Here is a 26,541-nt window from a genome sequence, read left to right as displayed (position 1 = left end):
GGTTCCGTACCTCAAAAGTAAAAACGGGACCCTTATAGGATCACTTTGTTGTCTGTCTGTCTGTCCGTCGTGTCTGTCAAGAAACCTATAGGGTTCTTCCCGTTGACCTAGAGACATGGAATTTGGCAGGTAAGTAGGTCTTATAGCACAAGTACAGGAATAAATCTGAAAACCCCGAATTTGTGGTTACATCATTTTTGTTGGATAAAGTTCAGTATATTCATCTTCATAAATAATAGTAATACAGATTGTAATTTTTATATTTAAGTATTTTTAGTATTTGAGAAAATCTGTGTCACATCATTTAAAAAAAAATAATGTGTTTTAATTTTCAAAGTAAGATAACTATACCAAATGGGGTATCATATGAAAGGACTTTACCTGTACATTCTAAAACAGATTTTTATTTATTTTTATGTATAATAGTTTTTGATTTATCGTGCAAAATGTTGGAAAAAATACTCGAGTACGGAACCCTCAGTGCGCGAGTCTGACTCGCACTTGGCCGGTTTTTTTACACTTAGATTGTATAATTTTGTTTAACTATTTCGGCTGAAGGGTCACCCTGTTTACTTCAGTCTTGACTGCAAAGGCGTGCGCTTGGCGCGCATCCTCTCACCATTCTGGTGGTGTGCCTTGCACCTTATGGATCGCGATATCTGACATCTGGCAAAACAAGTAAATTAACAAACAATACACCAAACAATGTCTAACAGGGTACCATTGATTGCCAAGAAGTACTAACAAAACAACGACCTTTTTTTTGTGGTTCCATAGGCAACAAGGAACCCTTTATATTATTATACATAGTTTTCCAATATCTGTCCGTTCGTCCGTCTGTCCGTAGTAGGTACTAGCACAAAAGTTGTAATTTGACATGGGTATTATATGTATTTTAGTATATCCGTGGTTGGATTTATTAGTATGACTTATGACATTGATAATATGTCTTAAAGTAACATTTTCACGGGTAAAATTTATTGAATCTTTTTTTGGCTCTTATATTTTTTATGGAATATAATAACTTCTTAAGTTGATAATATAACAAATAGTACCTAAGTATAGATAATATTAATCAGTAATTGTTTTTGAGCTTCAGGATACAATTTTAAAACATAATAATTTATGCAAGCAAAGCAAAATGTTATGTCGAGTCACTTCAGCTGACCAGTAACGGCTGCATGGGACTTCAACATGTGCACTATAATTGTTTGTTATTGTTTCAAAGGTTCCTGCTTTTTTATGCGTTTCATTGTGCATAACCGAGAATAATTTTACGAATATTTTTACGAAAATTATAGTAACTAGTAATTATTAAATATACCATAATATATCTAACCTTTAGATATACATACATAACTTATATTATCATCTAAGATTACCCCTTACAAATTATAACCCAGTCAAGTACCTCGCACACGATGGGTTCTGCGCCATCGTACAAGAAATAACACTTTTTTTATGATGTAAGCCTAAGCACAAATTGACAGTTTTAAGATTTTTTCCTTTACTTGGTTTTTATGATAATATTGCTACCTGCTTTTCATAATGTTCTAGGTCCGTTAGGTTTTGATTCCCTTGAAACCACACCAGTTGTGATTTCACTTTCAATACAACTACAATAGTACCTAACTAATAAGTACAGTATGTCAGATATAGTATACCTAACCTTTAGGTACATAACTTTTATCTTCTGAGATTACTCCTTACAAAAAAAAAATACACAATTAGACCACTTAAAACATACAACGGAAAATCAACTTTGTGAATAGTTTGTATTGTAATACCTGTCCGTGTAAAACCAAGCAAAACCGAGGCAGGTCACTAGTATATATGAAGTTATAATGTTATGTTCCTTGCTTTGGAAGTAAATCACCCATTACTACCCATATTAAAGAGCAAGTATTTGTTTGTTCTTCAATCACGTCGCAATGGAGCAACGGATCAACGAACCAACGTTACACAGTTTTACAAACTTAAAATGTGCACCTCGATCCATACTTGCTGTTCTACTAGCCACACCAATAACTTTGTCATATAATATATGACATATTAAACCATAATTTGCTATTTTCTGATTTTTCCTTTGTATACACCTAATTACCTATCACTATACCAAATTTGAAGTTTCTAAGTCACCTGGAAGTAGGTTAGGTTTTTGATGAGTGAGTGATGAGTGAGTGAGTGAGTGTTAAAAATGGCACTTTTCAGACCTTAATAACTTAATATCGATAAAACATTTTTTCATGAAATTTTGGATTCTAAGCGTTTAAAGGGGTCTTAATAGATATGCAAAATTACAAATATGTAGGTTCAATAGTTTCTGAGTTATGGGGGGGTCAAAAGTAGCTCGAAATGGTTCGTGTAATATACACTTGTCAGCGTGCCGCCGTTCTTATTAGAATCGAACTTGGCGAGACACGCTATCGCGTGTCTTGATAAATGTTTGATACTTAATTTGATTTCTGCGCAGCACAGTATTCAGCATATTAAATTGATTAAATTGCTTGACATTTCCGGTAAAGTAGATAGATAACTGTAACAAGACCAGACCTGATCTAGTTTAAGAATTGTATTCCAAGACCCAGCCGGGAATCGAAGCTGTACCTAATCTCGCCTTTATAAGGCCGGGGACCACAGTTCTAGGGAAGTAGTCAAATTGTTTGACAATTTTTGTAATTTACACTTAATCAGAGCTTTTCCTTTTATATATTCTTTATTCTTTATTCTTTCTTTATTTGCATTCATGTCTTCATCATAAAAAATATTATTACAACATGAAGCCCCGTCAGGGCGCTGCAAAGTATAACATTGGTGATTAAAACAATTACAATTCTATTGTTAACAATTATGAAAATTATGAAATGTAAATAACAATTTTGAGTTAATTTAACGGTAGGTAATTAATTAAAAAATACAATGTCACAAAAAAAAAAAAAAAAAAATACAATAATTAAAAAATACAATAATTAAAAAATACAATGTCACGTATAAATAAATGTTCTTATCCATTGCTCAGAATACATCTATCGTAACAATATTCATATTTAGACAAGCATGTGCCCGCGACTTCAACCGCGTGGACTACACAAATCAAACCCCTGTTTCACTCCCTTAGGGATTGAATTTTCAAAAATCTTTTCTTAGCGGATGTCTACGTCATAATAGCTATCAACATGCCACATTTCAGCCCGATCAGACCTGTAGTTGGAGCTGTGTGTTGATAGATCAGTCAGTCAGTCAGTAAGCTTTTCCTTTTATATACTTATACAGATTTTGAAAATTTTGTAGGTGTCGGCAGCGCGGTGACGTCAGCCGGAGGCTACGCCGGTCTGTACAGCGGCTACGCGGCGGCGGCGCTCGCGGGGCTGTCGGGCCCGCCGCCCAAGCGCAAGCGGCGCCACCGCACCATCTTCACGGAGGAGCAGCTGGAGCAGCTGGAGAGCACCTTCGACAAGACGCACTACCCGGACGTGGTGCTTAGAGAGCAACTCGCGCTAAGGGTCGACTTGAAAGAGGAGCGTGTAGAGGTATATTTTCCAATTTCCATACTTACTTACCCACTTACTTACCTACTTTTTCTTGATTTTACCTTTGATCAATAAAGTACAAGATATTATATGCAGTGCGATACAAGAACAAAATCTATCTAGTAAAAAAAGTTTCGCTTTTACTTGTATAGATTTTATTTTTCACAAGCCAATGGTCGCAACTTTTTATTTGACTAGTTGACCCGCCCCGGCTTGGCACAAGGAGAATTTTTGAAAATCGGTGAGTGGTATTGGGTAGAATTTCGAAAAATCCTGAAACACGGTTGTTCTTCATTTTTGCGCGAACAAATACCCAATTTTCATACATATACCTACTTAAATTGAAAAATTACGGGCTTTCATACAAACTTTCATCTCCTATTAATTAACCCCCTTGGGACTACAATATCCAAAAATCCTTGTAGCACTTGTTTCTCCCATTCCGCTAAGTTCAACGCTACCGACTGAACTTTGACGCTACGCTCAAAGCGACGACCGTCGCTACGCTTGCTAATATCAAAAATTAAAATTTCATCATTTGCAATTTCATAAATTTAGTTTTTACATCTATCGACACTCTGAACACTATTAATATTACGTCATGTCGGTACTGACACGACGTTGCAGTTTTTACCAAGTTCTTACCCATCCCAAAATCGCGTACCTACCTACTTAGTGAAGATTCCAATTCAAAAATCTAGCCCACTTAATATTAGGTATAGGAGAAGATATTAATTATGAATAACAAAAATGTCGGGCCTACTTAAAAAAACGTACGTAGCTACGAGAAAATGCCACAAAGTCGAGTTGCATTGGAGGCAGCTAGATTGGAGCAAACTAGGGTGGTCTCTACATACTTATTATGGTTCTGCCGCCTCATGTGCGCACATCAGATGGATCCCTGCTCCTGCCAGCCGATCTAGGATCCGACCTAGAACGACCTTATACACGACATGTTTAGGAGGCAATCTAGGATCCTCCCCACTTTTTCACCCTAAAGTGTCGTGAGTAGAATGCTTTACTGACGCCTTTATTGGCTTATAGTATGTCACATTTATCTACTACTAGCTGATACCCACGACTTCGTTCGCGTGGATGTAGGTTTTTTAAAATTCCCATGGGAAATCTTTGATTTTCCCCGATAAAAGTAGCCTATGTGCTAATCCAGGGTATAATCTATCTCCATTCTTTTCAGCCCAATCCGTCCAGTAGTTTTTGCGTGAAGGAGTAACAAACACACACACACACACACACACACACACACACACACACACACACACACACACACGTACAAACTTTCTCCTTTATAATATTAGTGTGATCTTGTTGAACGTGTAGGTAGATCTAAGCGAATCCGTTATGCGAATAAGTCTAACCAATGAAGTCAATTATTCGCATTCACTGTAGGTATACCTCGACTACGAGATTACTGTCGAGGCGGATAGTTTGGGCGAGGTAAGCGCTACGAGTCAATAGAGCTGACGTGACATTTTTTGTGCCAACATTATGTGGGTGGCCCTTCCAAAAACATATTAAGTTTTGTTTAACCTGCCCTCTTTTTTACTTATTACTTAAAATATAATCTTTGATTTGCTTCTGGACATGGTTAGCTCTAAAAGTGAGTGGATAAAAAGAAAAAAAAAAAAGAAATTAATCAGATATTTACATCATCTCCATCATAATAACATGGAAAGTTATAGCAGGCTAGCTGATACCCGCGACTGATTGGATTTAGGTTTGTTAAATTCACTTTGATTTTCCACTGATTAAAAGTAGCCTAGGTACCTATATCAATCGTCGCGCCAATCCGTTGCTCCGCTAGGGCGTGAATAAAAGACAAAGCAATACACCAACAAACAAGTTCACACTTTCGCATTTACCTACAATATGGGCAGCACCTAATGATTATACTTATAACTTAAGTCCAAACATTAAAATTATTGAAAATTCAATACAATAAATTAACAATAATTACTCAATTTACACATATCGCAAGCAACTATAGGCTACAAAAGAAAAATTACTGTTAACTTATTCAAATTTTAAAACTATACGTAAGAACACTGTTTTATCAGGCAAGTAGTGGCTCAAATAAATCGTTACTCAATGTTTGTCCAGCTTAACTGTCCGGTTAGCTAGAATTTGGGATATTGGATGTTTGCGGCTACCGGTGTTGGTCAAGTGTGTGCCGACCACTCCAGCGAGCCACCCAGACTGCGCTCCGGCTACTGTTTACATGCCCGCCTTTTTATAGGTACTATTGCGCAAATTATTATAGGTGCTTTGCTAGTAAACTTCAAAAATATACTTATTAGAGATCCGTACCCGAGGGGAAAAAACGGAACCCCATTAATTTCATTCTGCTATCTGTCTATCGGTCCGTCTGTCCGCTTGTCACAGGCATTTAGCTCGTAGAAGAAATGGGACCAGAAATTTTGGTATTTGGTGTAAAACGTTGACCAAAACCCACCTAGCTCGGAAATGAATTACTTCATACACCCAAAATCTGTATGTTGTTCATGATTATGTACAGAACCCCAAAAGAGTACGGAACACAACTCGCACTTGGCCCGTTTTATTTATTACATACTATCTACTGAGTAAATATATTCTAGATGCCAATAATAGGCAAGAGAAACTAGATGACTACAGATTTTAGTGTAATAACGTTCCATTTCTAAATTAAAATTCAAATCCACTAACGCGTATTTGTACAAAAATATATGAATGTTTATTTTTTAGATGTGAATTCTAGAAACTAAATGATTTAGAAAAAGTTATAATAAGTTAAATGTAGGATTATGTAAAATGTAGGATCTCGGTCGGTCCATTTCTAAATTAAAACTCAAATCCATTAACGCGGATTTGTACTAAAGGTCTTCTTTTATAACGTAGTAAGTATACCTACAAATTAAAATAATTTCCAAATAAACTTGAGCTAAAAGTTATAGATTTAATTTAAGTGACCTTATACGGCTTCGCGGCGGGAAAGTACGAGTAATGGGCGACACGTTAAAGCTAAGTGTAAACTTTTTATTAAAGAATCCGTAGTAAATCACCGGGAGCCGAGTGTAGAACTGAGAATTTTGCCTCGGGGCAAATAAAAAGGGACGCCGTGGCGGGTGAGACGGTGGCGCCGCGAAAATTAATCTGAGTTAATTAAATTTGATTTATTTATGCTATCCCGAGCCGAGGGCGCCGGCAACGATAAAAGTACAACAATGAGGCTAATGAGGGTCACTTTTAAGGCTTTCCCTCGGATAACAGTGTTTTTCCGATTTGCGTAACTCGTGACTCGGCTGTAGGTACGATCAAAGATATTGTGTGAAGCCTTTTTATATTTGAAATCTCGGCTGATAAAAAGTCGATTACTTAGATACACTTGTAGGTACATATTTGAATTCGAAGATTAGATAAAGGTAATAAAAAGCGTAAAAGTTTTATGTAGGTAGCTATTTTTTATGTAAGTATTTCTGAATAAGGATTTTGAAGGCATTTTTCCGGGTGCGCGCGGTTCTTAATTAAATTAGGTAATTGTTTAAGAAAGTTGCGTTTAGGTACATAGGTATCAAATTTAGTGTTATCTACTTCTACCTAATTAGCACTAGGGTCAATGATTCTCTGTCACAAGCGACTAGCGAACTATGTAAACAATAGGTAGAGAGTTGAAATTTTCAGAGAGTAGGGATTTTGAGTTCGAGAGGGAGAGGAACTAGAGAGTTGTATTCCTATGGCAATCATAAGACTGCCAAAATGGCAGCCCTGCAGATTAAAAAAAAATTAAACTGTTATTTCCTGTACGATGGTACGGAACCCATCGTGTGAGAGTCCGACTTGCACTAGATCAGATTTTCGAAATACCTCGGTTAATCCTTTTAATTGAAAAAGTACGCTAAATAAAAATAATCTAAATACATATGTAAGTACCTACCTACCTATTGTATAAAATGTTAATAACGTTTGATTTTTATTAATTAATCTTTTAAGGCCGATGATTTTTGTCAGCCCTTGCACAGATTCTATTTGGGCTGTAATTTGGAAACATCAGTCTCAGTTTTTATCACTCAGTCTGTAATTAATTAAATAAATAAATAAAAAATAAAAATATAAAGAATTGCAGTAGGTAATGTGTTGTACGAGGTTTTCTTGTGTAACAATTTGCGTTATTTGACAAAAGCTTGTGTTGCCGCACCGGGCGGGCGGTGCGCTGTCGGAGCGGTGCGGCGGCCGCGCGCCCGCTATTTGCGCAGCGCCAATTGGAAAATGCATTATTAAAACGCTTTTGTTTAGACACCGCAACACTTGCTGAAAATCGAGCTCAGCTCACGACCGAATGCTTTGTTAAAATTTCATTGTTTTAATTTTTTCACGTTTAATCAATTCCATTTCTAATATTATGTAAGTAACTTTTGTCTGCGATTTAATTGATAGGTAGGTACTTAATTCACGTGGATTCAAGTTTTTGTTCGTTTAATCAATTTCATTTCTATTAGGTATATACCTACTAGCTTTTGTCTGCGATTTAATCTATAAGTAATAATAAATAAAATTGGAGTGTCTGTCTGTAATTTCGAAACAACTACCGCATATTAAGGTCATATGGTTATTTGAACGATACTATAACTGAATCACACGTTTTTAAAATTTTTGTCTGTCTGTCTGTCTGTCTGTCTGTTTGAAAAGGCTAATCTTGGGAACGGCTGAACCGATTTTGACGGGATTTTCACAGACAAGTAGAGAATTGACCAGGGAGTAACATAGGCTACTTTTTTAACCAACTTTCAAAAAGGGAGTTGTGTTTTTCTACCTATGTACACCGAAATCTCCGAGATTTCTGAACCGATTTGCGTCATTTCTTCGATTAAATCGATAGAGGAACTTTGCGACATTGTTTCATAAAAAATTTGGAGTCCAACTCCTCAATCATGATGCTGCAGGGGATCTGACGAATCCACGCGGGCGAAGCTGCGGGCATCAGCTAGTTGATAATAATTCACTTGGTTTCTAGTTTTTTTTTCTCTTTTAATCAATTTCATTTATGTTTAATAGGTATAGGTATACATTGAATAAGTATGTACAAGCTTTTGACTGCGATTTAATTGATGATTCACGTAGATTTTTTAGTCTGTTTTAATCTATTTACCTATTATAATTTCCCGGGATATAAAGTGTCGTATTCTGTCTCCAGTTTTGTGCTCGCTGAAATGAGTTGAGTAGGTAGGCAGGTACTTAGTTAGGTAAAGACGAAAAAAAAAACAAAGAAACAATTTGTCAAGATTTGGATTTATAAAATTGTACACCTATTTCGTGTTGGTAGTAGGTACCTACCTACCTATGTATATTTAACTACCCATATAAAAGTAGGTGAACAGTTATCCTGCCGTTTCTGTCTGTTTAAAACAATCTTGAAGAGATGGGTAGGTACTTACTTAAGTAACAGATAGAGAAAGCTAAGTAATCTCAAAAAATGCTGATTGGACTTTATTAAAAGATCTCAAAATCCGATATCTATACAATGAGGCTCTACCTCCGCGTTTGAAAAGCAGAGAAGATACAGGCAACAATTTAGATATACTTACTTAGGTAAATATTCTAATTTTCACCAATAGAGTCTTTCTTGGAGAATCTTCCTATGGGTACAGTAAACACACATTAAAAGTAATTAAGTACATATATAGGTAACTAAGTAAGTATTTAAAGGGGAATCTGGTTTCCAATTTGCTTTCAATATTAAATTCTTAATTATCTCAAAAATTCGCAGAAGAAGGTAATACCTACGGAATTCTTCGTTGGGTACGTCGATGCCTTAGTACCTAAATACTTAATGGAAAAGACGTTTTTCCTTTTCTCCATTATTTAATGTGATGAGCAGCGCTGTGTACCTAAACGCAAAGACAATGGAAGGGTGGCATTGCTGTATGTAACTCCAACTCTTTACACAGTTAATAATTAAAGAGACAAAACGAGATTACACATCTCGGGTTGTCTCGAGTCTCGAGCACTGAAACCTCGCCGCCGCGGGCGACAGACTCCAATATTAATCTTAGGCTGAAGTCATACTAGCATTTATTTAATTAACTAGTTTACTATTAACTAGTAAATGTGCAGCGCGTCATCTTATGCTTGGACTTTTAAAACCTTGGATCTTCAATTTAAACTTACTTGGAAAGAAATAAAGAAAACGTTTTTTTTAAGAATAAGCTATATGACAAATTTTTGGAAATGGTTTAAGAATCATTCTTTATAATATAATAAGGACAGTAAATTGATATTTTTCCGAAAATCTACAGTATTAAGAATAAAAAACAATTATAAAGTTTAGTTTTAAAGACCGCGCCAGAAACGACATTTCTGTAATGGCGCTGGTCATATTATGACACGTGTGACGTCACACGCTAGTGAACAAGTTCACAGGTTGTTCACACAATATGAACCTAGGTGAACTTACCACGTAGGTGCGCGACCACTAAAGTGGTCCTCACTCCTCAGGCATGCAGGGTTTTCGAAAATGCGGATCTTGTCTTTATTAAATATTATTTAATAAGTACCTACCTACTTAGTTCAGGACGACTTGGGTTTTGGGTTTTGTATTTTTATCGGTTCACTGCTAGCACCAATTTCCACATTCCTGAGTTTTCACATATAATCGCATTTTCTCTATCTACATAGGTGCCTAGTACCTACCTAATTAAGACCTTTGAATGAAAAATCACTTTTGAAGAACAATCATTACAGGCTGGTCAATTTTATTTTATTGTGTTAGAAATTAATTTTTAGCTCGGTAGCCATCTTTTATTCACCTGTTTTTCAAAGGGTCCTAGATTTTATACATTTTTTGATTCAGCGCCACTTCTCTCCGATTGATAGTTTTTAACACAGGTTTTTAAGAATCCTTGGAGAACTAGGATATAGTTTATTTGACAATACCTACTGATAATGACTGATTTTTCAAATTAACCCTTCTATTGTTAGAATCAACCTAATGTTAGTCTGCTTAAGCCTTAGGTACTCGGTCTGATATGCGAGGCTTACACTAATTTGACTTGTATTTCGTTTAAATATTTTCTCGTAATGAAATCATAATAAGATCACATAAGTAGGTACCCACGTACCTATCTAAGTATTTGCAAATACCTATATGAAGGTAGACAAATATTAAGTATTTCGCGTTATTATTGCGAACGTTAGAAAGTTAGATACTTACTCTTAGCTAAGTAGATAGAGTCATTTGCATTAGGTACCTACATAGAAGATATCCGCGACTTTATCCGCCAACTTTCGGTTTTTAAAAATCCCATGGGAATTCTTTGATTTTACTTAAGTTACCTACTACTAACTTACTAATACTTATTAGTTACTAATAACTTACTTGTTATTCTATAGCAAATAAGTATGTCCTTCCCTGGGATGCAAGCTGAATGGGCCGTTAAAAGCTAGTAGACAGACACACTTTCGAATTTGTAATAAGTAGGTAAAGTATTTTGGACTAGGTAGAGGATGATTTTAAAATCCTGTTGGAACTCTTTGGTGTTCCGGAATAAAAACTAGCCTACGTTCTTCCCCGGGATGTATCCCAAGTCTGTACGAAACATTAAAATCGGTTCAGCAGTTGGGCCGTGAAAAAGTATCAGACGAACAGACACACAATATCCCATTTATACTATTAGTATGGATTATGAACGAAAGCAATAGATGGAAGTATGACTTGGTGAGTTTTTAAAATGAACTAATAATACCTACTACTAATAATATACTTAGTACTAATGCTTAATTTTCCTACTTATAAGTAGGTAGCTACTAACTAAATAATTTTCCTTAATTTTGTTTAAGTGACTATCATTATCATATTATTATCATTATAAACCGAAGACGTCCACAGCTGGACAAAGGTCTCTTGTAGGGACTTCCACGGTCAAGCCACGTTTTGCGCCGCAAATAAGTACCTACCCACACTGCCAGCTCCCTGCGATTTGTATTTGATGTCGTGTGTTCACCTAGTAAGGTATCTTTCAACGATGGGCTTTCTGGTGCGAGGTCACCATTCTAGCAAGTTGGGACCGCAACCCAACTTATATCGGATTTTCGAAGTAGGTAGGTAGGTATGCGTCTGCCCATTGCCACTTCAGCTTCGCAGCCTGCTGAGTTATGTCGGTTACTTAGGTAACTCTGGCTCTCCTACGGATCTCCTCATTTCCGATTTTATCACGTAAGAAACTCCAAGCATATAGCTTTCTCCATCCTTATAGCCTTATACTTAGTTAGTACTTACTTAATAAATAAATATGGGGATCCGAATGTCGCAATATGAAAATGTTTCAATCGGTAATCATACCTATTGAAACATTGCACTCACTGCTTATTGAAACAAAAGTTGGACAGAACAATGTATAGCTACATAAGCACACCGTTACGTTTCGTGCGATGCGAACATCAGGATGACAAAGCACATCCCCGAACAGCAAGAGCAAGAAAAAGTGGGCGTGGCGCTCCGCCCAGCGGCAAGCGGCGACCCGGCGCTTCCTAGTCAACTGCAGCCTCCCCGACAGGACTTATCTCGTAATAGAGCTGTAATAAAAGAGATACGCTCGCAATGTGTTACTAAGTAATAAAGCGGCGCCATTTTGTCTTTGCTTCCGTGTCGACAGCGAGCAATAACGCCTTTATGAGTTGAACAGCGATCCAGCGTCGCTGATCAAAGCTTCTGTCCCGTTTCATTTTCCGCTTGTTGCCCATTTCTGATTGTCAAACGAAACGTGTACAACTCAATCTTTCGATTGTTTTGTGTGTTACTCTCTATAACACAATATTTTCTTGAACAACTCTTTCATGCAATTCCTAAAAACACATTCTAATAAAAACAATTCATACTTATATGATAGGTATAGATAATAGATATGGCTACTCGTATCTATAAAAATGTACGCAAGTAGGTATGTATCTAACTATACAAATAAATATGTGCTCACCTGATACCTACTTTTCGGAATCGTGTAGTCCTAGATAAAAGTTCATAAATTAAATTAAAAAGTAGTTTAAGAAAGGTTAGTCGAATTTTTTTCCTTTGTAATGAAACTTATACCTACTCATACCATTCAATTTTCATGGATTTAGACGCTACGAGCCGTAGTCACTTGCAATTTCCAAACAAGCTAAAAGTCCGATCAAAGATAAATAGAAATACCTACGTATTTGAACTTGGGGCAGTTTCTTTTATACGGAGAGAAAAAGTTTACACTATTAAGGACCTATAAGAATGTACAAATAAGGCATCGGCAGTCTGTTGTGTGCCTAATGTCCTACGTAGCCCAATGCATAGGTCTCCTTGTCTCATGGGAATCAGTCTTCTAACTAAATAGAAATTTAGTAGACCACGACGGGCGTCTGAGCGATAGATAATAATAATATAAAATAAACTAATCGTTATATAAGTAAGTTGATTCTTTAGACTTTCCTTTGTTAAAAATTACACCCTCCTAATGTTCTGACGCTCTATTTTATTGAATGTGTGAAATCTCTCACTAATGATATAGCCTATGTTTATTCAAGTATCAAAGCCTCTTGGGTAGATTACCATATTATTAGAGTCATTACTCATTAGGTAATCTAGCTAGGAGATTGTCCATAGCTTATTTACTTACCAACCTGTTTAAATGCAGGTATTAAAATAATGTGGAAGAAAATAAAGTGTGTCGCTACTACCTGCCATTCGTCGTTGCAATTCGTAGCACCGTGATGCTGTGCCAGTTATATTTGGTTTAAACAATGTTTCAAATTAAATAAAACTGAAATTGGTAGATACTGCGAATCCTCTCAAATAATAACAAAATTAAAAATTAATTAATATTAGTAAACTTTTTCTTAGCTAATCTGTGTTCCTAATCTTATAATCATCAATTGAGTGTGTTAAGTTCATTGTTTAATTCGAGCAATATTCCGCTCCTAGCCTCGGCTTCAGCCGATGTATCACTCTATTATTTATGGACTCGTTCGATACGCAATACAAATTATTGTTTTCAAAGTATAACGTTTAGGGGAGCCCGATGTTTGCAAAAGGACCCTCCGGGATACCCTACGGAGCGTTGAACTCTGCGATTTTCACGTTTATCAACATGAAAATAAGTTTTATTTTACATCATAATACGAATGACAAAGTACTTTTTCCATCTGAGCTAATTCAGACGTACCATTAAAGCAGTCTTTTGACAATTGAATTTCGATTTGGTTGCCGCATTGTGCGCAGATAGGCCTTTATGGCAGTACGGGGCGCTGGCACGGCTGTTTGCGTGCGGTAATTGATACGAAGTGACAGATACCGGGGGATACTTTTTCAGCCTCCGGCCGCGGAGAGGAGTAATGTTTTGACATTAACGGAAAAGAGATGGGTGTGATTTGAAGTGCCCTTTGTGGAATTATACTCGCGGACGGAATCTTTAATATTGACTAATGCATTTCACAGCTAATGGGGAGTCGGAACACGACAGGTGTGAGAGTTTAGATGCGGCTTAGGTGGAAAATTGTTGACAGCTATAAGCTTTGCCTAGTTTGTTTTATCTTGATATATTAATATAGATACAGAATCATCATTTTAGTAGTTTATGCGATCCCAAGTTTTCTGTACCTATATTATCATCGTACCTAGTTAAATCGTTATAAAACCATTGATACCGGAAAAGCTGAATAAACTATTTAGCTATCCCACACTCTGATTTTCATACGATAGGTTTATTTATTTTTATTTATTTATTGTACACACACATCACAGATTATGAGAATAACATCTATAAGTAAGTAGGTAACGGACGTGTCACTATGAAGCTAGAACAATACACTATTTTCAAAAATTTTATCGGAACGTACTTAATTATAATGTATTATATTAAATTATTTATATTGTAATAAGTAATTAACTATTTTGTGAGGTAATGAGCGGTCTAGCTATATCCAATAAAGTTAGAATAACACTCGATAAACGAAGCAAAAATAAGAGCATGGAATGTAAATTAAATCGAAATTAAAGTATCAGAGGCGGATCAAGCGGTCCATTAATAAATCAGTTCGCTAAAACCGTAATTGTAATCTCAAACAAGGCGGAGGGAGCGAGAGAACGGCGGTGTTTGTTCTAACAACATTATTACAATAAGTTCGGGTTCGGTTCGCCGCGGCCATCCGCCGCACTCGAGCTCAGCGTGCGGTTCACACGCTGCTCCCTTGCTGCTCCCTTACTGCTCCCTAACCTCTCGCAGATCCATAGTCCACTATATTTTATCGCATATCTGCTGCTTTCCCTGCCCTCGTTCGTTGCTTTTGCCTGTTCTCTTTTGGATATTCTACGATTGCAGAACCACACCAGTTACATCGTTCAGAATGTTCTGAAATCTTCACCGCCATGTATGACGGATTAAATATTATACTCTTCTGTCTCTATTGAAGAAAAAACCAAAAAACAAGCACACTTTCGGATTTATATAATATGTAATGATGATATACCTACGGTATGGGTAACAATATGAAATCTTGTTGTTTTACTAATAAGCTAGGCTATGGATACCGCTTTTTTCCTATTGTACTTATACACTATTTTCGAGTAACATTATCATAAAATAAAACACTGTAAGGTCTGTACCTTTGAAATTCTTACGTTCAAATTGGCTACGAGGCCCTCTACGTCGTAGCAAATGGCGTAAAACGAACGTCGCGTCGGTTCTTTTGCCGTCGGACAAGCCAATATGAAACTTAAACAACATAAGTAAGTACTTAGATCAATTGAATGCAGTTAATTTATCAAGCCTTTTCTTTAGGCTGACCTAGAACCTATTCAGTGTTTTAAGTCTGTTAAATTAAATTTGTACTTACATTGTTATAGGTATAACTTATTAAGATATGTCTTGTTCTTTGTATTTTTAAATGTAAGTAAATCTAGGCAAGCGCACTCCATCCTAGACTGCATCATCACTTGCCAGCAGGTCAGATACAAGCGCTCTGTTGTATCTGTAGATTAAAAAAAATACTCATTTATCATTCATTTTCGTAGAAGACGTCAATGGCGGATACTATTGTTTTGTTGGCTTTGTATTAAAACTACCATAAGTATTCTCCCAATACTCGAACTGCGCAATTAAACTGTATCATCACTCATTGATGTTGAGATTGAGATTCTAAGGTTCTAATACAATTACAAAAATGTTGCCAAGAATGCTGGTTCCATTACTGCGTTAAACAGTCCATCCATCGATGTATAAGGATATGCCATTCCCATATAAATCCGTTTACAAAAATGAGCCTATAAAAAAATAAATATTACGTCATTGAACTCGTCAGTGAACTTGACGCGAGCGTCAACTCTCTATTATTAAAAAGAACAAGGATGGAATGGAGCTGTTTTGTGCAATATTTCGTCAATTTTTTTTGCGTTAAAAATATTATTAGTGCAGATATGAGCATGTAATGAATCTAACAAAGAATTTTCACAAATAATATGTAATAATATAAACCATAACCAAAAAAACTTCTGTAGTACGGAACCCTCTATCAATGCGGCAGCTTCGCCGTTGCGGATGCGGATGCCCGCAAAATCGCTAAAATATAGTTACGTCATACGTACGACGTATACATACAAAATACACACATCGTTAAATAGTTAAACACATACATAAACATACATAGTTAAATACATAAAAAATACATATAAGCATGTATACACTCAAACATACATATATAGTTTTCGCGACTTGCAACATCCGCATCCGCGTGACTATCCGCATTGATTATTATTATTGTAGATGCAGATGTGGATGCCCAAATCAATGCGTAAGCTTCACAATTGCGGGTGAGGATGCGAATATCGGAAACATCGCTAGTCTACTAGTACAAATATACATACATAGTAAAACAGTTAATTATATACGAACATACATAGTTAAATACTTACAAACATACAATCATAGTTAAATATATTCATGATCATAAGTAGTCTGTCATACGCGAATAAAAAGTTTCACTTCAAAAAAAATAACACGACTCCATTCTTTATGTATTCCAATTTTGTACGATATTTTTGCGGCAAATATTTAATCATAGCAAAATTAAAAATATACCCAGCTTATACGTTAAATTAAATGAGAAAACGATATACTAACGAGTGAAATGTTATTCCATCTTTTTTTTGATGGATTTCCGTACGGTTTTTGCAAGATTTGAGCGCACATGACGGCATTTTCGACAGTCAAAAACACGTGCGATACGATAAAGCGTGTGCGGCCGACTGATGCGTGATTCAGAGACTTTTGCCAATTCTCTTTAACTTGTGAGCGCATTTTTTTTCTTCGAAGGGCCCATCCATATACATCGATGAGTCCATCTGGTTCTTCCATTGTTAAAGAATAGTACCTACTTAGGAATAGATGACGGATTACGAACAAAATGACATTGCTCAAGTCGCTAGATTTTTTTAAAACGAAACCAAAAATACTTATTCTAAAATCAAACTTAACAACACCTACGCAATAAGTCTAAAGACTAATTTGATATAGGGTCAAACTATTATAATATATTTGCTTTTATTTTTCGGGCCACTTTTCAAGCACTTACCTTAGGCCTCATTCGCACGAGAGCTTTTTTAACGTCCGTTAAAAAAGCGTTCAAATAGAACAAATGCATTCGCAAGTATCTGTTCACACGTCAACGCTTTTTAACGCGCACTTTGTATTGTCAACGCAACGCCGGGTTTTAACGCAACGCTTTTTTAACGCTCGTGCGAATTAGGGCTTACAAATCCTGTCGCTGGATTCTTCGCGCTAAATGAGCCGGCCCTTCTGTCACCAGTAGAGACAATAAATAATTAAACGCGGTATTTGATTTAAATGATAATAAGTAAATGGATAATTAATGAGCATTACAAAGAGCCGCAGGCGCGCACGTCCCGACGCGCGACGCCAGGCGTCGAGGCGTAGTGCGTCGCTGCGGGCGAGTGAGCTCTACATCTGTGCCGCATCCCAAACTAAACAACAACACAGTGCAGGTAACGCCTGCTTCAATACAACAAAACAGTGTGGTTAGTATGAGATTTCATACTAACCACAATAATTCAGTACCTCCAAAATTCATTTCGCAACGTTTCCCCGTGTAGGCTGTAGATGGATGGACGAACATTAGCTTCAAAGCAAGGTTATATTTGCATCTATTTTACTCGCTAAAGTGTTTCGATGCTCGAATTCTGTCATCTGTACAAAATCGTATACAGACTACTATTTACTTGCAACTAGCTGATACCTATCTTCGTCCGCATGGATTTAGGATGTTCAAATCCCTTAGGAACTAGGTAAAAAGTCGCCTATGTCACCCTCCAGGTCTTTAACTATATCTGTCACAAAAAACACTCTGATTCGTTGCGTTGGTTACGACGTGATTGAAGGACAAAACAACAAACCAATAAACCAACAAACAAGCACACTTTTACATCTATTATAATATAAGTAACCAGACGATGCCCGCAGTTTCGCCCGCGTGGATATCTGTTTTTAATCCCGTAGGAACTCTTTGATTTTCCGGGATAAAAAGTAGCCTATGTTCTTCCTCGGGTGTATCCCAAGTCTGTACCAAATTTCATTAAAATCGGTTCAGCGGTTGGGCCGTGAAAACGTAGCAGACAGACAGACAGATACACTTTCGCATTTGTAATATTAGTATGGATAAGTAGTATGGAATTATGGATGAAATGGGTAGTGATTTACTAATGGCAAAAGAAACAGTTGACGCATGAAGAAAACCTGGTGATGGGTATAAATGCAGATCGTCTTGATTGATCACCAGCCCGCTACTGAGCACAGGTCTCCTCTCAGAATGAGAAGTGTGCAGTAGGCCCTAGAACATAGTCCACAAGGCTGGCCAAGTACGGATATGCAGACTTCATACATCTGAGGACATTATGGAAAATGGAAAACGAGCATGCAGGTTTCTTCACAATTTTTTCCGTAACTGTCCTAAACAACAGGTTACCATAACAGGTTATCCTAAAATTTATAGGTACCTATTCTTATTGTTTACCTAGGTTATAGGTATATATTATTACAGTGTTTAACTTTTATATTGGTTATGTGTGATTATGTTTAATTAGCTTAAAGAATTGACTAGCTAGACCGGTTAAGTACTTATAGCACAATGTAGTTAAACCGGAACAAAGGCGAAACTTATACACATTTACTATGCAGTTTAGCCTTTCAATGAAGCCCTGTTTGTCTTTGTTATGCTCCGAGGAAATTATACATGCATGTTAGTGCGCTGCAGCGCCTATATTAGAATTCGGTAATTTCCTGCGAGCAGGTCTTAAAACAATAGGAACTAGGTATTTAGTATTTAACTCAGTTTGAGGTGAAGTTGTTATAGATACGAGCAAAGAGTATTATAAGGTCTATAATACTTAGTTTAAAATCTTTGGGTAGGTAAGTATTGATCATTGAATAGGAACTTAAAATAAAAATAAAAATCTAGCGCGGTCTAATGAGTGAATTCCTCATAGAATCCACAGAAATCTAAATTAATACTACTTAATAATACTATACCTAAATTCGAAAATGTGTCTGTCTGTTCACGGTCCACACGTTTAGTCTTTTTAGAGAATCTCTTCTATCATACATACGCGGCTTACATACTAGGCTACTTTTTGTCCCAGAAATCAAAGAGTTTCCACAGGTTTTTGGAAAACTTAATTCCACGTGGACAAAGTCGCGAGTATCATCTATTATCCTGTATACAAATATAGACAACTTTTCAAGTTGGAAAATCAAAGAGTTCGGCCTTGGGATTTTAAAAAACCTGAATCTATACGTTGACTTATTAGGATAGTTATTACCTACTTACTAGCTATTGTCCGCGAATTTATCCGTGTGACCTTAGGAACTGATCATTTAATCGCAATAATTTTGAGCCCATAGCGTCCGGTAACATTCATGGATAGTGTTATCAAACAGTGGAATAATTTGTAGATTTGGATTACCTACTATTTGTTATGGAGATCATGCCATACATACAAAATTACAAACTAACAAATTTTACCTTTTTATAACACTTATTACTATGTAAATAGATTAACTGATGAATTAGCTGAGGGAAATATGCGAACGCTTGTTGCTTAAATAAAGTTATGAATCAAAACTCAATAAAAAACAAACAATCAATGGGTTAAACCGAATACAATGCGTGTCGGACAAAAGGGCGTTGGCTAATCTTGTTGCGGGCGGGCATGGACAACAACAGCAGCCCGGAGACGGAGCGTGCATTCTCTGAGGAAGGAGCCCTCAGGTCTGCCGCTGGCATCGGCCATATTTGCCGCATGAGCGCAGCACAATGGCGCTACGCTCGATGAGTGCGAAAGCTCCTCACTCATTTTCCGAAAGTTAATAGGGGCTTTTGTCGAGCTCCCGACCGACACTTGTAATGCAATTAACTCCGACAATGGTGGTATCGTTAACGAATTAATTCTAAGCTTCCAACGCCATTAAAACTCGGCACGTTTCGTTATTGGGTTTCACTGGTTATTTTGTATTCAGAGTTGCGATACGAAAAAATTGTGGTGGAGTTACGCACTTTTATTGTATAGAGGACCTAGATGCTAGAAAATGTACCTACACCTAAAAATAAGTATATAACGGAATAGCTTACATTAATTTTAAATCTCTCTTAGATTTGCCTGAGAGAAAATAAGAAATACTTAAATACAAAAAATAATTTCTTTTAAAAATTCTCTGAGTTAATTTTTTCCCTAGATTTTTCCCTATCTATCAAACAATAACCGTATTTAAATAGTGATAGTTTAAGAATCCCAGATAAGTAAGTTGGTACAACTTTATTCTTAACCTAAAGTAGATTAAAGAATAATTTTTCACTGTACCTATGTAGCTACTATGTTCTTATTTGGTTTATAAATAGTAGCAGAGGTAACTTAGCTACCAGTCGATAATAATTACCAATCATTATTTTCTTTTTAAATATCCACTGAATTGTGATGTTTGTAGCTCAATAATAGGTCATCTTCCGAAGATATGAATGAGGGGCGGGCGTAACAAAGATGCCGATAGTGTTGTGACTGAAAGTAAACTTGTAAGCCGCTCCGACCACCCGCAGCTCAACTTTTTCGACACTTGTGCGTGCTAAGTCGAGTGGAAGCTGAGACGTACTGAGAACGTCATTGATCATCTAACAAACAGTTTTTTTCTCTCGTAGTGTTAGTACAGTAGCGCGGTCATCACTAAATGAAACTGGGTCGCACAATTGTCCCGAATAACACGCTGCATTATAACATGTTGGTGGAACTTCAATTCAGTAAATTGAATATTGAATTGATATTTGAATGATCTATTCAGAATGCATTGGTAGCTGTACCTATTACATTTTCATACTTGAATAATTTTGTAAATATCTACCTATTTTAGGAATATGTTTTGTACTTTTCAATTGAATTTAATTTTTATAAATACCTTTAAGTACATCCAATTAAATTACTAAGTGTGTTGATATGAACAGAAAAGTGACATGTACCTACCTACTTAATTTGTAGTTAGGTACCTACTAACTTTGCCTGGTCGACTACAATAATTAGATTGAAGTATTTAAAACTAAGTAGCACCAGTGTAAAAAAACAAATGATTTAGATTATTTAAATTTCAGTTTATGAACTTTCACAAGTACCTACCTACATGAGAATTGAACCGAAAAGGAGAATGCCATTTACCGCGACCAACAAAACTAGACCACCTCACAACCTAACTTATTTAATGTTAATGGTACCCTATCATGTTCTCACTGTGGGCGCTTATTCCGTGCCAAAATCAGCCACATTATGGCACGTGATGTTGAAATGGCGAAAGTTTGACTGTGTATGTAGGTATGTGTGTATGTGTGTGTGTATGTTTGCTACTCCTTCACGCAAAAACTACTGGACGGATTTAGAATGGAGAAAGATTATACCCTGGATTAGCACATAGGCTACTTTTTATCCTGGAAAATCATAGAGTTCCCACGGGATTTTTAAAAAACTTACATCCACGCGAACGAAGTCGCGGGAATCAGCTAGTTCGTGATAATTATAAACAGAGATCCAGTCGCAGTTGCGGAATATGGCAATGGTTATATCATTAAATTACATGACATAGTAAAAGAGTTTTCTGTAACAGGTATGGTTCAAGAATCGTCGCGCGAAATGGCGCAAGCAAAAGCGCGAAGAGCAAGAGCGGCTCCGTAAGCTTCAAGAAGAGCGAGCTTGCGGCCGCGCGATGGCGTCGGCGCGGGCGCGGCTCACCTCTCCCGCGCGACCGCCGCCCGCGCCGCCCACCCCGCGACCCTACACCGACGACTCGGAGGACTCTGATCTTGAAGTTGCTTAGGTGCTAGTGATAACGTCATGAGTGAACTTCTAAATCATGACAGGATTCAGTTTGTAATAAGTGATAAAGAAACGGGCCAGATTGAGAACCTCCTCCTTTTTGGACGTCCGCTTCGGTTAAAAACTCGAAGATATCTCCAAATAAAGTGCACAAATAGAAAGGACGAGGTCAGGCAGTTGGTTATTAAAAAAAACTTTTTAGGAAAATATAAACTTAATTTAGGGATTGTTTTGTTCCATCTGTAGTTCAGTGTACCTATTAATTTATCTATAGGAATAACAATTGTTAGAACTTAAAACAAGTACCCATATTAAAACATTCCTTGTACCTACTTACTATTTTAGAATTTTAAGATTCTGTATAGTGATTTTAAGTTATTGGTTGTAATTATTCTTAAATAAGTAGTAGCGAAATGTGTCGATCTTATCTGCACGTGTCTCCACTGATTAAAATATGTATACCTACTTACCTACATTTATTCTGTACATGGATACCTACATACCTACACACATAAAGGCATACTTTTATGTCGCATTACTAAAAATACACCTACCAAAAGTATTGTACTTATAAATACAAGGATTTTGTGGCTAGGCAGTAACGGGTTCTTATTAAATTACGTTACTTTAAGTTTTAAATTGCCAACTAATATGACGATGGAATATAAATCCCTTATATTTTAAAATAAAACCATTTCATACAATAATTCGGTACATAGAAAGTTTGTTTTAATTTTGTATAAAAAAAAACTGAAGTTTTCACACTCAAAAATTTAATCATGGCTAATCCTGACTTTCCGTTGGTTCTATGAACGTAAATGAATTTAAAAATAATTAAGTACAGATTTTTAGGTTTTCAATACCTACTTAATATTATGACGTCCAGTGAAAAGTCCGTGATCCCACCGATTTATCCCACTGGGGGATTTACGGTATACCTACCACCATTTCGTGACGGGGCCGTTGTCCAACCCCTTTGTCCTACTAATAACTAATGGGTATATTACGGAACACCATGTACCTTCTCGTGGTTCGACTGGTGGGACTACAGAATACCAATATCTAAAGATTCCAAGAGAAATAAAATATGAATTTATAAAAATATATGATAAAAAACAAAAAGTAAATAACTTTGTTGTGTTATGAATTTCTAGGTAGGGGTACATTTTTTAAATAAATAGATGTAAATTGGGCGCGCCATTTTAATTTGGACCTTTATACTGTGTAAAAACTAACGTCTTCAACCACTATAACTATGTACCTTTGTAGTTCCGATTTAGTAGACTTTAGCGAGGTAAGCTATTAGATAACTCAATAGGTATATCTATCAGTTATTTGTGTAAACATACAAAACATTAATAATTGCAAAAAATATACATAATATTATATAATATACCTATTTAATATTTTAAGTATTGGCAATATACAATAATGATACCTAACTAAGAATAAATAAATAAAGTCGAATACAAGTCTACTTATTTCATAGAACTTGAAAGTTTATATAATGCGTCCAAACTAACAAAGGACCCCAAAAAATACATTGAGTCCTACAAAATCCATTTATTAGTTTCCATTTGTTAGTTTGGACGCATTATTTATGTTTTCTTTTTTTAATATGAAGCAAGCACGTCATGTTAAATGATCATCTATTGTACGTAGTGCTAGTGTGTTTATTTTCTAATCCTACTAATATTATAAATGTGAAAGTGTGGATGTTTGGAAGTTTGTTACTCAATCACGCAAAAACTACAGGTCGGATTTCGCTGGGAATGGAGATAGATTATACTCTGGATTAACTCATAAGACTTTTTATCCCGTAAAATCAAACAGTTCCCACGTAATCTTTAAAAACCTAAATCCACGCGGGCGAAGTCGCGGGCATCCTCGAGTATTTCATAATTTGTATGCCCTAGGATTGCTATACTTACCTACCTATCCAGTGAAGCTAAGTATTTCTTTGCAATATAATTTCACGTTCGCAAAGTAGGTGAAATTTTGATGCAAATAAGTTTTCGGATATATCTGTAAAATTTAAATACAAAAACAATCTTCGTAGCACCGACGTAGCATCCAAACCAGACCAAAAACGCGTTGAACTCTAATATTCGTTAGAGAAAGTAAACAATTTTACCTGAGCGATAATAATTTATTTGTGGTAAGTAACTAAAAATATTTTATTTTGTTGAAGCTGAATTACAATAGTAGATTTTTAGTAGAATATTTCAAAAAGTTTCATATGCATAAAATATTATGTTCATATTAATCTACATATAAAATATTATGTCGATCCGAGTAAAGCTGTGGCAAGATGCTAGTTAATGATAAAAAACCGGTCAGGTGCGAGTCAGAGCTCGTTCTATTAGGGTTCCGTACATAATTATTATGAACATCATATTTTGGGTGTATGAAATATTTATTTTCCGAGCTAAAACATTGCAATAAACCGTGAAAGAAAAACCCAAAAAATTGTTCGTTTGTTTTGGTCCCAGCTATTTTATAAATCGTTATTTTTAGTATTTTTCTTTAAATATAGTTCTTATTTGATACATAATATAGGTACTGAAATTTCAACTTTGTAATTAATTTAATCTACGAGCCAGAGACCAGTGAAAGCGGACAGATAGACAGACAGATATACAGACAGACAGCAGAGTGACATTAGGGATCCATTTTTACCCTTTGGGTAGGTACGGAACCCTAAGAATTGAGCTGAAACCAATATTAAGCGTGATTATGTATGCAGCAAAGGCAACAAATGCGTTACATATTATTACGTGCATAACTAACTACAGATATCATTCACTGCTCACAATTAAATGATATGAGCCATGTGAGCTGTCAAATCGCTTCAATCCCTGCATACAAATGATGAATGAATGACAGGAAACCTTGAGCATACCACGATTATTGTGTCATGGGCTATGTCATCTTCCTCAATACGTCTACTAATCCGGATTTATACATGACCTATCTCTTTAATAGTAATAATATTCAAAATTCATATTGTCACTAAACTACAATAGTCCTAGGTATGAGATTTTAGTATGGTACAGTTTACTCAGGTATGCCATGAATTTGCACTCACAAAACATTTTTAAGTAAGTAAGTACCTATGTTTTGATGTACCATCAAACCATGCTGAAAACTCTGTTTTCTGTTGAAATATCGAATAGTCTTCGCATTATCATATAATTTGTTCAAATGGAAAATGACATTTCAATAATTTGAAACCGATCAAACGATGGCCAAACAATTTACTTACCCTATCTACAGTACGAACGTAAATTCAACAAAATAAGATAGGGGTTATAAGATTCATCATACGACGACTTGTTTGAACCCCCAACCCATGGCTACGGCCATGGCTGCTGCCATGTAGGTAATAGCGGCACTTTAGTACAAAACACTCTAACATTTCGCAGAAAAAGTGCATCGGTCTTTAGAGATCGCGTGTATAATTAGGTATAGGTACACAACATTGGGGTTGCATTATTCTAAAATAAAATCCTATTTTAGTTATGATACATTATTTATTTCTTGACATCAAAAACAATTTTAACATCGTGTTGGCCGTGAATCAATGGATATTTGAACATTATTCCTTTTACACTCACGTACAGGTAGGCTTTACATTTGTAGGTACCTAAACTTGTACCTACTTACACCAACTTCTACACATATTTGATCACAAATTAAAAAACGATCTGGAACCTATTTACTCACTCTCAACGCAAATTTTCACACGTGTTTTAAAGTGTAAAAATGAGTAGGTAAGTGGTGGATTCATGATCTGAAGACTACTAAAATACCCATAGTATAAAACACTGCTCCTCTTATCTAATGACTTAGGCATATCCTTGTGGATATACTCATACTCGTCCAGTGACGGATTAAGACTACTTGGTGCCCTAAGCAATCCATGCCTGTGGGCCCCCCTATCCGCATGTCAACTAGAATCGGTCTTTAAACCTTTACCGCCCAAAAACATTAGTTTTTTGTAAAATAAGATGATGAGATGTAACGTACTTTAGAAGTGGAGTAGTTAGGTGCGACAACAATAAAAAAACCGGCCAAGTGCGAGTCGGACTCGCGCACCGAGGGTTCCGTACTCGGGTATTTTTTTGACATTTTGCTCGATAAATCAAAAACTATTATGCATAAAAATAAATAAAAATCTGTTTTAGAATATACAAGTAAAGCCCTTACATATAATATCCCGCTTGGTATAGTTATCTTACTTTGAAAATTTAAACATATTTTAAGTTTTTATGACGTATTAAAAAAAAACTACTGACTAGATCTCGTTCAAACCAATTTTCGGTGGAAGTTTGCATGGTAATGTAGTAAGTACATCATATATTTTTTTTAGTTTTATCATTCTCTTATTTTAGAAGTTAAGGGGGAGGGGGGGGGACACACATTTTACCACTTTGGAAGTGTCTCTCGCGCAAACTATTCAGTTTAGAAAAAAATGATGTCAGAAACCTTAATATCCTTTTTGAAGACCTATTCATAGATACCCCACCCCACACGTATGGGTTTGATGAAAAAAAATATTTTGAGTTTCAGTTGTAAGTATGGGGACCCCCAAAATTTATTGTTTTTTTATTTTTTTCTATTTTTGTGTAAAAG

At 36.0% G+C, this 26,541-nt stretch overlaps 1 protein-coding gene and 1 long non-coding RNA gene across 2 annotated transcripts in view; one reads left to right on the top strand and one right to left on the bottom strand.

Annotated features, from left to right (window-relative positions):
- The window catches only part of LOC123869578 (homeobox protein goosecoid-like), a 32,287-nt gene extending 8,663 nt beyond the window's left edge, over positions 1 to 23,624 (top strand). The window contains exons 2-3 of the mRNA XM_045912568.1: positions 3,292 to 3,530; positions 21,698 to 23,624. Coding sequence (XP_045768524.1) covers positions 3,292 to 3,530; positions 21,698 to 21,907 — 449 coding nt within the window. The 3' untranslated portion in view covers positions 21,908 to 23,624. The remainder of the gene's footprint in view (positions 1 to 3,291; positions 3,531 to 21,697) is intronic.
- Positions 3,057 to 22,859, bottom strand: LOC123869596. The gene is made up of 3 exons (XR_006796922.1): positions 22,849 to 22,859; positions 7,595 to 7,599; positions 3,057 to 3,248 (listed from the first exon to the last, which is right to left on the bottom strand). It is a non-coding gene; the product is annotated as an uncharacterized LOC123869596 (long non-coding RNA).
- Positions 23,625 to 26,541: the final 2,917 nt, after the last annotated feature.

The sequence above is a fragment of the Maniola jurtina genome, chromosome 11 (genome assembly GCF_905333055.1).
Source record: "Maniola jurtina chromosome 11, ilManJurt1.1, whole genome shotgun sequence".
NCBI classification, from domain to species: domain Eukaryota; kingdom Metazoa; phylum Arthropoda; class Insecta; order Lepidoptera; family Nymphalidae; genus Maniola; species Maniola jurtina.
The sequence above is the reverse complement of the archived record's forward strand: the minus strand, read 5'-3'. Positions and strand labels throughout refer to the sequence as shown.